Source organism: Strix aluco, chromosome Z, assembly GCF_031877795.1.
Source record: "Strix aluco isolate bStrAlu1 chromosome Z, bStrAlu1.hap1, whole genome shotgun sequence".
NCBI lineage: Eukaryota > Metazoa > Chordata > Aves > Strigiformes > Strigidae > Strix > Strix aluco.
In genome coordinates this window covers 74,384,873-74,397,540 of record NC_133971.1, presented here as the reverse complement: position 1 = coordinate 74,397,540, position 12,668 = coordinate 74,384,873, and the positions used below count along the sequence as shown (strand labels likewise).

Here is a 12,668-nt window from a genome sequence, read left to right as displayed (position 1 = left end):
CTGGCCATGGGTATACAGCTATGTCAAACCTAACTGACTCACTCCAACTATATAAAAACACTATATAAATTCAGCACTCTTAACTTAAACAATAACTGCAGAAGATATACTCTGTAGTATAATACAAGCAAAATATTCCCAATTTACAATTAGGACTTCCAGATATTAAAGTGACAATCAATACCAATTTTGAAGAAAAAACGATTGTACTTTACAGTCAACTAAATTTTCAGGTCAGTTTGCACACAGTAAAAGCATGGAGTCAAAAGGCTGAAATACACATACAAATGTAGTTTTCTTTTTAATACTATTTACATATTTTATTTTGATTCATGAGGGATGAGGGGAAACTAGACAGTTCCAGCATGCAGTCAGACTAGGAAATTCAATAGTCTCTTCTACCAGTTAGGGCAAGTTTTTCAATCTTTTTCATGTGCACAAAAACTCCCACCCACCATTAAAGAAGGTTAACAATATGGATTTTCACAGACAAGATCCTCCTGACTTCCCACTGCTTAAACCCAAGCTCCTGCAAGACTCTTGTTATAGCAACATTATGTCACCAAAGTGATGACCATTTGCAATGCATCTGACAGATGCAAATGGAGAAACTAATCTACTTTAACCTGGTAATAAGCTTTATCTTTCCTACTACTAAATTAGATGCTTAAAAAATATACAGCCGCTCAGTAATTAAACTTCATGTATGTAGACACAAAAGATTTTCATCTTCACACAAGCTTATTTCATCCTGTCTTCCCCAGTTAACGGAAGCTTCCTTCTTTGTTGTAAATGTCCCTGCTCTTTAACAGTTTCTGATATTTAAAAAAAAAAAAAGAGCTTTTGAATAATTAATCAGAGAAAGTGTTATTTTTATCCAGGATTACTAAACTGTCATTAAATTCTCTTTCACAAGACTGAAAGACAGGTGAGTCCTCCACTTGTGAGAGATCTTAAACTCTCTGCCTGACGAAGTTGCTGATACTGGCTGAACAGTAAAAATCAGAACAAGTTCTCAGGAACTGCTATCAAACAAAGTTGTACCACTCCTGTGACAAAAAGTGGGAGATACGTCCATGTAATCATGTGCCTTACCATGTATTCAAAATGTTAAATATTAAGCATTTCATTCTCCTTCATGGAATGAAAAAAATACTTTGCTTATCTTTCTTTTAAAATGGAAATACATTTTTAAAAAATTGGAAAGAAGTCAGGCTAGTCAGAGATGAACATTCCAAACATTTCAAATGTATTTTGTCCTTTTAAATTTCAATAACAGCAATCTCAAAAGAATCTAATTGTTTTAGGGTCTTGATTCGAAAATTTTATTTCAAAGTGTGTTCACACACAAGCAGGTAATCCCCGTCTATTTTTCTAGTAAGTTGATTTTTTTTCCATGTGTAATGTTAATGGCAAACCTTAAGCAGTAAGTTTCTGCTACAGATAAGGGGAATGGCTTAACTGTGCTCTGGCCAGAACATGGCCTGGCAGAAGACAAGGGGTAACTAAAGTCACAGTCATACAGCAGCCTGCCATTAAACCTCTGCCCTGAGACAAACTGCCCAGGCATCTTGTTAAGAGCAGCACCTTTGTGTTGTCAAAGTAGCAAAAAGGACAGAGAACTAAAGGCAGGACTGGAAAAAGCCCTTTTCTTCTGAGCTTTGAGTATAATTTGTGTGACATGTATTTTTTTTGAGACCTTCACTGTATTTCCTAGAATAGAAAGAGGAAAAACTTCAGCTACAGAAATAAACAAAAGTCTCACCTTGTTATGTTCATACTTGTATGGGATTTTGAGGGTATCCATGGCTCTGATCATGGCCTGCATTGCTGTAAATATATTCTGGTACACCAGTTTTGTAAAGCCCCTTTTGTCTTCATCAGAGTAACCTGATCCATGAATGATTCTCATCTGCTTGATAAACGTGCTTTTGCCACTCTCTCCTGTGCCTGCAAGACAAATAAGAAGGATACGCTTTAGCCACTGGACACAAACATGACTTTTTTTGCACAATCCTGACAGCTTGTTTACTGCAGGGCTGAACAGTGTCAAGTGGTGCTTGCAAAGTAACTACAAGGACCAGTTCAGTGTCAAACAGCAGCATCAGTAGCAACTGAAGTACCACTGAATTAAAACGTGCATTTTGATTTAACAGTCAAACTAATGAGTAAAACAAGACTCCACGATATACATATAATATATGACTGCATATTTAAAAATCTTCCATTCTTGAAGATATAATTGTCCAAAACATCTAACTTCAGGTAATTACTATGAGACATTTTACTGCAAAAATGCAGGATATAAAGAAAAAAATTTATCTTCCTTGGCCAACTTTCAGGACATTATGGTAGGCAGTGTACAACAAATAGATGTTTGTGGTTTGGTTTGATTTGGGTTTTGGTTTGTTTTTTTTTTTAAAAAAAAGCAAGTAGCATAACAATGACAGTTTGGCAAACTTTAAGCTCAGAAACATGTGATATCAGTGTTAATTAAAATTTGGCTCATATTCATTAACAGGCAGTCATTCCTTCCTTCCTTTAAATTTCTTCACATCTTTGTACTCTGTACTAAGTGTAGTTTGCTAATGAACATTTCTGACTATTTGTCAATTTAAAGTTAAGATCTGCTTGCTGGAAATTTCACATAGGATACATCACACAACATTTTTCCTTTGCTCCAGTTCAGTGAGCTCACCCTCTGTGACTGTAAGAGTTTATGTATATTATTCCTGTGTTTGCTTAAGAGGAGGAGTTGAAATTTAGAATGAGCAGTTGCACAGTCACATAAACCCCGCGTTCACGCAGCTACTCAGTCCTGCAGGAAACAAACTGCATGCACCAGGGTGCATTGCTCAGTGCTGTGCTTCTCAGCTTTACAGCCTAGGTTTTATTTTAATAAAGCTTTCATGTCTCATACTTGTGTCCCAGGACAAAGGCAGCCTTATGTCCCTTACATAATATTTTAGGTGTCTTGTCAGAGAAGTGTGTTTCACAGCAGTACAGTTCCAGGTTAAAGGAGCAACCCTTAAGCTTTTCTGAGATAGCACACGCTGCAGAAATTTAAGCTGGAAGCTTTCGCCTTTACCACGAGCATCATTTTGAAACCTTCAGTCCCGTTTCCCATACACATAAAACAAAATTCTAACACAAGTCTTCCTTACACACATTCCCAGAAAATCAAGCATGATGTTACATACTGACCAATTTCACCTTCTCTGGTGAGAAAGTGATTATTATTGTAATGAAGAACATGCTCTGAAGCTGAAGTGAGACCAAGCCTGCTTCCACCCTCAGCCTTCACAGGGATCCTCAGCCTGCACTATGGTCAGGAGCGCAGCAGTACGTGCACAGGCCACCTCTGCAAGGCACTACACCTGGCCACCAAGCAGAACTTGTCCCACAACCTGACGAATTCACATTAACCAGGCATTTGCAGAAAGGGTGATGTGGTATGGGACATCCGGGGTCAATGATACCTGCCTGTCTTCAAGTACATCAGAAATGAAGGTAAGATCTTTACACCTCTGAAATCTACCAGTGGGGAAAAAACATTACTTTCCTTAAGACTCTATAAAATTACAAGCCTAGACAATACAGACCTATTACATGGTAAAAAATACTTTAGGCTACCCCTAAGATGACCATAGTTTTTATCTCTTTCTGGAACCTATGAAACAGAGTCATGGCCTTACATATAACATGAAATAACATACCATACCACACATTTTTAGTAATTCGGTAATACTGTCCAGCTTTTCTGCAAGATATGTCACACATCTAGTACAAAAATCTATTCGACATGAACCTGTAAAGCCCAGAATGGTATATGAGATGCCTTTTTGACACAGTTAACTCTCTGACTAAAGATTCTGCTTTAAGTAATGCATAAGAAAATAATTTCCACCACACACCTCTGAATCAGTGAATCAGCAATACAAAGTGAATTCCAGTTTTGGTCCTGACACTTCCCTACATGGGAATTCAGATTCCTTCAAAATCCTGAAATTCAAATTTGGCATAGAGATAGGAAGAACATGCTTGCATTATCTACTCTGTTTTAAAACTCAAAGCTTCTAATTCTTTTAATTCTTTATTGGGAGTGTAGGTAGCAATCACACATGATAATCACACACAAAAAACCATGATGGTAAAGTAATCTGCATCATGTTAGAAAAGACAGTATTTCAGATTACTTACACCTTGAAAGTGAGTCTACAAAAACTGCAATACAAAGCAAAATTAAAATCCAAAGCAGAATCTAAAACTTATTCAGCTTTGTGGTTCTGTAATTGGCTGTCACTGGACAAAGACTTTGTCAGACAAAGACCAGTAACAGATTATACTTGGAGATCTAAAGATAGATATACACACACACACAATGCATTTTTATATAATTTTCGTATACACATCTACATGAAATACATATATTATGTATATATGGACATATTTTTCATATGTATCTGAAAAATATATTCTGTATATACACATAAAATATGTGTAACTACCCATCCATATATGAAAACGATATCTCTGCTTTTGAAGGCCATCTCCAAGTTTGCTCAGGTCTCTGTCTCCCCAGGTCAATGCTTAAAACTACCTTCTTGTGCCTGCCCACAGACTAATATTCTGGTTAAGCCAGCAGCAATGATGAGAACATTTCTAGTCCTCCTTAACCACAGGGAGTGTCACATGTGCAGGGGCAAAGTGTGAAAAGTATCCTGGTGAAAATCATGGAAAATTTCCAGCACAAAATGCATGAAAATGTTATAAAGGAATATGAATGACAGATAATAATAAAATCTACAGGACCGCCCAAAAATTACTAAGAAGTGAAAATGTTCCTTTTCAGCACAATACACAGGAACTCCCAAAAACTGCACACTGGTAGTTCCTGTTGGATTGTTACAATCAAGGGCAGAAAGTAAGTATTTTTATTGACAAAAGCATACAAAGCAAATTTCAAGTAAGGCTTTTTTCTTTTAAACAGTGACATCGAATCTTTCTGTAAAAAGAAGTCCTGTTTACGTGAAAACTGCTTGACAGTGATAGAACAAGCATGTCACTAGAGATTTGCTCAGATACTTCTTCACAAACTAAAATAACTGGAAAAAGGAAGCAATGTTATTTACTGTCAGAGAAACAGGAAAAATTTTGGCATAATGAATTACCAGGGTCAGCTAAACAAAGCTGCAATCATTATAGCATTATTCCTGCTAGGGAGTAAGATTTTAAACTATCACTGTTACAGCACTGAAGCAAACCTAGATTTGATTATTTTTTACATATTTTTTGGCGTTTAAAATCTCATGACTGGCATTATAAGATGATCAAGACGTTGACTGATACACTACCAGCTGTGCTTTCTACAGCTTCATCCATTACAGAGCAAGTTAAGAACTACAACTTGGCAATATGTGCCTAAAATCTTACCTATCACTATAATAAACAAAAACACACCTGGTGAAAAGAAGAAAACTTGAAAGTGAATAAAAAAAAAAATCTACATGTCCTGAGAGGATCTGAATGCCTTATGGCTTCTGCTAACCACAGCTTTTACCATCATCATCCCAGGAATACCTCTAGCTGATATAAGGAGACCACAAAGGTGAAATAGCAACAGAGCGGATTAGCAAAATAGACCAAAGTGGGATAAAACTATACTGAGATCAATTTTCTGCTGTGTGCCATCACACATTTAAATTAGTCAAAAGTTGGACCAGTTCTCTGAAGCCAGATGAGTCATATATTCTTGCTGTCAGAAGACAGTTGAAGGTCACACAACATACCTTAATAATACCACCACACTCTCTCCTCATCTTTCAAAAACAGTGACTTTTCAAAAGAAATCAAGATCCTAATATAAACCTTGGGTGGTAGCTTGGAAGAAGTCAATGGTGTGACTGATGAAAAAGTTCCTTACTCAAGAACACAGTACAATTGGTCATTTGACTTCTTAAAAATTTCTTTCCAGATAAAAGAACAATCCAACTGATGAATGAGAATAATTGTGGAGACCTTATAGCAGCCTTCCAGCACTTAAAGGGGGCCTACAGGAAAGCTGGGGAGGGACTCTTTATCAGGGGGTGTAGTGATAAACGAAGGGTAGCAGTCTTAAATTGAAAGAGGGTAGATTTAGATTAGATATAAGAAAGAAATTCTTTACTGTGATGGTGGTGAGACACTGGAACAGGTTGCCCAGAGAAGCTGTGGCTGCCCCCTCCCTGGAAGGGTTCAAGGCCAGGTTGGATGGGACTTTGAGCAACCTGGGCTAGTGGAAGGTGTCCCTGCCCAGGGCAGGGAGGTTGGAACTAGGTGATCTTTAAGGCCCCTTCCAATCTTCTATGATTCTATGAATTAACTAACTGTCTTCTAAAAGCAGTAAAGGAAAGTCTCAAATAGTGATGAACTCTCATTCAAGCGTGGCATAGAGGATTGTCAAAACTTGTAAGATGTGAAGCTCTTATAACACAGCAAATCTCTGAAAAGCTCCCCGGTATTTTCTTCTTCAAATGGTAATAGCAACAAATATTACTGCATCATCAAGAATTTTACAACCAGAGATCTGAAAGTTCCCTCAGCAGCATTATCTCCAAAGGCAGAACCAGGAAGGAAGTCATTGCTTAAATGCAGCAGTAACCCCTTATGCGCATGCCTGCACAAACATACGTATCATGCACAATTTATCATATTATTACTACTTCTCCTGGTGCACATTCTGCAAAAACAAAACTACAAAATGTTGAAACCAAACATTCTTTTCCCTGTAAAACTTATGGAAAAACTTAAAACATCGTTAATTTTAAATAGGTGACAATGCAGCTACTGGCAGAGTGGCTTCAAAACTCACACTGTGGCTGACAAGGAAGACATAGAAACACTAATTTAAAAATAAGACTAGAAGCCTAGGCTGACAAACTTTTCTTTCACATGGGTGCGCAACACACACCTGTACTTGTTTTCACACTTCTGTGCACTGTAACTTAAATAAATCTGAAGCATAATATCTCCAACAATAAAATACAAGGCTGTTTTTAAACTAAAACCACAAAGTTGCCATTCTCTAAGCAAAATCCACACTGGCATCTGTTAAGAAAAGAAATGCTGCTAAACTACACCTGACTCTCTGTTTATTCCTAAATTTGACCTATGAAAAGGCAAGGAAAAAAAAAAGGCTATATTTTATTATTTGAAAGCTCATACTAGGTAGAAAAGGACATTCTTAACATGCATTTAAAAAAAACCCCAACATTGAAACCCACTACCCTGTTAGTCATTATCCATATACATTTACTAAGAACTGTTAAATCAATAGCGTGTACGTTTGCAGAAGACTGGCTTTTAGCTTAGAACTTGGTGGCAGAAAGAAGCCCAGAGGAACCTGGAAAGTGAAGATTCATGGGTCAGAGTGGAGTCAACACCCTGTGCAGACTGGGCACAGCCTGACACTTCTGCTGACCATTTTCTTACTTACAGATTACTATACCCATACTGTTTCATAAAAACCCAGAAAAAGCAGTCTGTTGTGCACTGCCTCATAGACTTAAAGTGCAGAAAGCAACCTCATCAGGTATTAAGTAGCAGAGTAATTCCTATGAGAAGTAAGAGCTAAAACAGTAATAGTAATAAAGAGGTGACACATGAGAAGAAAAATATTTGATTTCAACTGTAAAGTTGTATTTCACTTGGAAGAGAGTTTTATGTCCTCTCTGCTACTACTACTTCAGCTATAGAGAAAACAAAAAATATGGTTTCTTTTGTTGCTGTTCCAGTGGTGGAATGCAGCAGGATCACATTTCTGCTGAAACAGAGTATGGCCCTATATGAAAACTGTGCAATATTCAGGCCTTGGACTGGCCTGGCTTTGTAGGTGCCAAAATATCCCAAACCTATTACAGAATGCATGAGATCATCCTGGGAGCTGAAGCAAAGGAGACAGTCTGTCCTACCACTTGGAACAGCAGCTTTCAGGCTTGCTGTTGAAGGCCAGTGTAGGGATGGAACATCGGGCTGGTAGAGTCTGCAGCAAAACTCCATGAGGTGGAAAGAAGCTCCCCAGTTCACCCCATAACACGTCCATGTAAGTTCTGGAGCAGAACTAGAGTATCTCATCACCATCAAAAGAAGGCAGCAAGGCTAGTGAAACATGCAGGCTGCTAAACAAACAGCTCTGTCCATCTGACATGGCTGAGCACCTAACGTGACAGGTTCCTTATCCTGATGCCTTATGAATGGATCCTTATCTCTACATACCTGACCATCGCCTCTCAACAGTGGCCACAACTTAAGAGTTGTCCACCAACTTCAAGCTGGTAAAGCTATTGCCTAGCTCTCCTTTCTGAGAACTCCTAGTACTCTATGCAACCTTTCCTCCACTGCTTAAAAAAATATTATTTTCATGACATATTGTATCTCTGTATCATACCTCTTGAAAGATGCTTAAGTACCATCCTATACCTCCAACCATTTTATACAATGATAAATTAACTTTTAGAATTGACCATTTTCATCCTGATCATAAAAACTGAAGTATAACACAAAAGAATTTAAATGACAACTCATCCATGAGTAGAATTTCTATGAGAAAATATTATGAGCCCTGATAATCAATATAGTAGGCGTATTTATATTTTCCGTAAGATGAACAGTAGTACTGTGGTATCTTCCTTCTGTGATTACCAAACTCCTTAATTACCATTAATAGATTACACCTCACAAGAGTCACTTTATGTTAGGAAACATTTTTGATGGTGTTCCAGTTAGACTAATGGAAAAGACTATGGAACAGGAAAGCATATGAAGATTCAAGCAAGGCAACAAAACAAGCCAGAAAGGGAGCTCAAGTCTCCTGACATCGGTTCCTACACCAACAGCACACCATTTTGTATTTATGTTAAAAACTGAATGGAAAAGCTACAAAAAGAAAAGGTAGGAGAGAACTCAAGTGATGGACTTTAAGATTTAAAAAAACCACAGGTTTAAATTAAGAGTAATTAACAAAAAACCTGGGAGAGGTGTACACGCTGTTCTATTGCCAAGTGTTTGCTCCACTGACAGAATCTCTAATTTAAAATCACTACATAACCATCTTCTTAATTATTTTGTTCACAATCCACATCTGCATATTCCACTTGCTTTCAAAAAAGAAGGCATATAATCATTTTGCCATTCACTAAATTACCTCCTCTGTATCATTTTAGTAATTTATAAACATTTAGTTAAGATGACTATCAATATTCTATGAAAGAAAACAAAGTATCATTTCATGAATGACTCATGTAACAACAAAAAAGAGCCTGGCAAGATTAAATAAAGATTTCTTGCAAAGAAAGCATGGGTAGAATTTTATGAATATAGCTCAAAAAGTGGAAAATTACATTGAGTAAGTAACATGAACCATCTGCATCAGAGTGAATTATTTAAAGAATAGTCTTGAATGTCCTAAATGTTTATGAAAAACTAAACAAATGTTATCTGTTACAAAATATTACTAAAGCTGTTGCATCTTCTCCTTACCTAGACTATAAAAATGGTATCAGTCACCTTTAAGAATGATTTTTTTTTCCTCTCGCTGATTATTATATACATAAATATTGTACTAACGAACTTCTCCAGAGCAGAGTATGGGAGCTGAATTCTCTCACTTCCTTAAAAAAGGGAGAGAAAACCCCCCCATTATGTAGACAGTCTGAATGCTTTCTAAAGCAGAGAAATCCTCTTATTAATTTAAATCTGGCTGTGTTTGAGTACATAATAAACTTTGCTTGCCACTCTAGTGCAGCCGCTAAACTCAAAGAAATAAAACTAATACTCATCCTCATTGTACCAGTGACACAATTAAAACAGTCCAAGTGACTACTACAATAAAGCCTAAGAAAGACACTGAATTGCTGACAGTTGGGAAGATAGAATTAAAATTTAAAATTCAGCTGATATCCTGCAGCTTCTTAAATGAATATTAACTCAGGCTTTTTACTGAAACAGAACCTCTCAGACTCCTTTACAAGAAATCCAGTTAATCAAATATAGCTTTATGCCAGATAATCAAAACCACACTGTACTACTGTGCAGGCAGGCACAACCTGTAACTGGAAGTCGGCATCTTCCTTTCTCCACCTCCAATTCTGAAAAAAACCCCCATAACCAAAAACCAAACCAAAACACATGCTCCCCCCCCCCCCCCCCCCCAAACCCCACCCAACAAAGCAGAGGAACCTCCTTATCTTTTCAAGCTATAATCACAATTTTCACAATTCTCAAGCTAACATCTTATGGTTTGGGTGTAATTCAGAGGCAAGAAAACAAGAGAAGAGATAAACTGGCTGCCTTTACAGAGGAAAAGTAACTCCTCAAGATTTCACAGAGCTTTGTAAATGGGTTAAGAGAAGGACAGGACCCCACCCTGTGTGCCCTTCTCCTCCCTCCTCTTGAAAGGATCCCTCCAAAAAACTAAGGACTCCCTGAAGAGAAACAACTCTTTACTGTCTCTGCTTAGCTTTCCATGTTATATGGTTTGGAACAACTTCAACAAATTCTGCCTAAAGAGCTCATCTGTGCAGAAAAAGTGCCACAAATGAAGTTTCACACGCAAAAATATTTTTTTTATGCTACTCACATCTCTACCTGACAGCAAACTGTTGAGAATCAGCCTGTTGCATGCTGTTCTTCCATGGAAAAAGTAAGAACAAAGTCAAAAGTGATCACCAGCATTAGTGAGAGACAGGACAATGCAAATTCTTACCTCCCTTGCACAGAGGAACGGTCAAATCTGTCTTTAGAAACTTGTGTGTAATTATTCAAATGGGTATTGATACCCACATCTGAGGGCAGAATATAGCGTTGGAAAGCAGACTCACTTAAGTAGACTCCAAATGTGTCAGAGTTGATCACTGTTCCCAAAGGTGCTTGGTTTTCACCCAAGTGACAAGCCTGATACAAGAATCAAGGTAGATAAACCAATATCCTCTTCACTCAACCTTTTGTTTTCTCTTATTATTTTAATATATATCTTCTTTGAGGGGATCAGCATCATATACAACTGTAAGCCAACATGTATGTTTTTGTAAGCTATTTATTAATAGAAAATGGTGGTAATATGCTGACCGCCACCTGATTTCCTGTGAAAACTAACTTAACTATTACTTGGATAAAGACTGAGAGTGGGGTTAAACATCTTAACTTTTATATTTTACCTATGGTCCTTCACTTTTGCACATAAATTGGACTGAAAATGCTGGGGGCTGCTATGGACCTGTGGTGGTTTAGTCCCTGCCGGGGTCTGAGACCCCACGGCTGCTGCCTCTCCCCCAAAAAGGGAGTGAAATACAAAGCCCTGGGGCTGAGATAAGGAGAAGTTTAATACAACAGTGCAACACCAACAAAACAAACAACAACAAAAACAATAACAGTAATAACAATGAACAGAGCAAGCTATCTACCGATACAGCAGTGAGAGCAGAGATATCTCAAAACATACGCACCGATTCTCCCACGCTTGGACTTGACGTCGGCATGATATATGAATAACCCTGCTAGAGCTTCCCCCTCTACTGCTGGGGAAACTTAATCCTATCCTAGCTAAACCAGGACAGGACCATATAACACTGTATGTCCTGCAGGTCTCCAGGAGCTGAATTTCAGTATGAGACCTTAGTTTCCCACATAGCAGGATAAGGCTTGAGTTAGCTTTAAACTTTAAGGAAGATCGTTATATAATATGTAGGAGAAAAGGAAGCAGTCTTGCCATTAAGTAAGCCTATATAATAAAAGGTTTTAAAAATAAAGTTGGGAAAAAATTAACCATGTTTAAAAAAAGTTTACAAGTTGGTTAATGCTCACTCACAATCTCAAATAAGATTTTCTTAAATGTGGGGGGAGAAAGAGAACACCATGTGATTGACTTAAAGCTTATTACAAAACAATGTTACCAAAGCATCAAGATGGTTTGATGGTAAATAATTTAAATATTGTCAATGTATTATAAAAATTTGTAATTACGTTTTTAATAGTATTGAATTTTCTGTTGTTACATACATTTGTAAAATGAAACAATAGCATCTACTCTTCAAGTTGATGTTCCAGATGGCTTTGAGTAGCTCATATGAGGAAGTTCATTGTTTAAATTCCTTTCAAGTCTCTTTCATTTTCTGTTACTCAGAGGGATTATGAGCAGACAGACATTAATTCCTATTCCTAGCAACTCAGAGACACCATTTCAGGGACAGTATAAACCACTTTTCTTCCATTAATCAAGAGCAAGGACAAGTACTGTTAGCATTCAAAATTGTAGTATTTTTTCCTTTATTTTTACCACAGAAGGGAATAAGATACCTTTACTACTTCAAAAAATACCTGCATCTTTAAAAAAAGTGATCTTCATGTCTAAGATACAGCAACAGAGTTTTTTATTAGGTCCCCCCGCCACAGGCGAACATTCTTCTACCTGAATGAAATTGCCAGCGTTATAACCAGAACAGAAGAATCTGGATCTCTTAACATCTTCTACTACTAAACACAGTTATCAGGTACAAGAACATATCTACAGAGAATATCTGTATTTACCATGCCCACAAAGCCTTATATTTTGCATGTTCTGCTTTCATGAGGTGTAGTTAGAATTTTTGTGATATATTTTCTAATTTGTTTTAAAGAAGTACTGTAATACCCAG

General features: G+C 37.3%; 1 protein-coding gene across 5 annotated transcripts in view; it reads right to left on the bottom strand.

Annotated features, from left to right (window-relative positions):
• The window catches only part of LOC141918895 (guanine nucleotide-binding protein G(q) subunit alpha), a 146,108-nt gene that overhangs the window by 94,916 nt on the left and 38,524 nt on the right, over window positions 1-12,668 (bottom strand). For all 5 annotated transcript variants that reach the window (XR_012621824.1, XR_012621825.1, XM_074813824.1 and 2 more), the window contains one exon: window positions 1,766-1,950. Coding sequence is in view for 3 of the 5 variants with exons in the window: in XM_074813824.1 (XP_074669925.1) it covers window positions 1,766-1,950 (185 nt within the window). In the remaining 2 variants the exon portion in view is untranslated. The remainder of the gene's footprint in view (window positions 1-1,765; window positions 1,951-12,668) is intronic.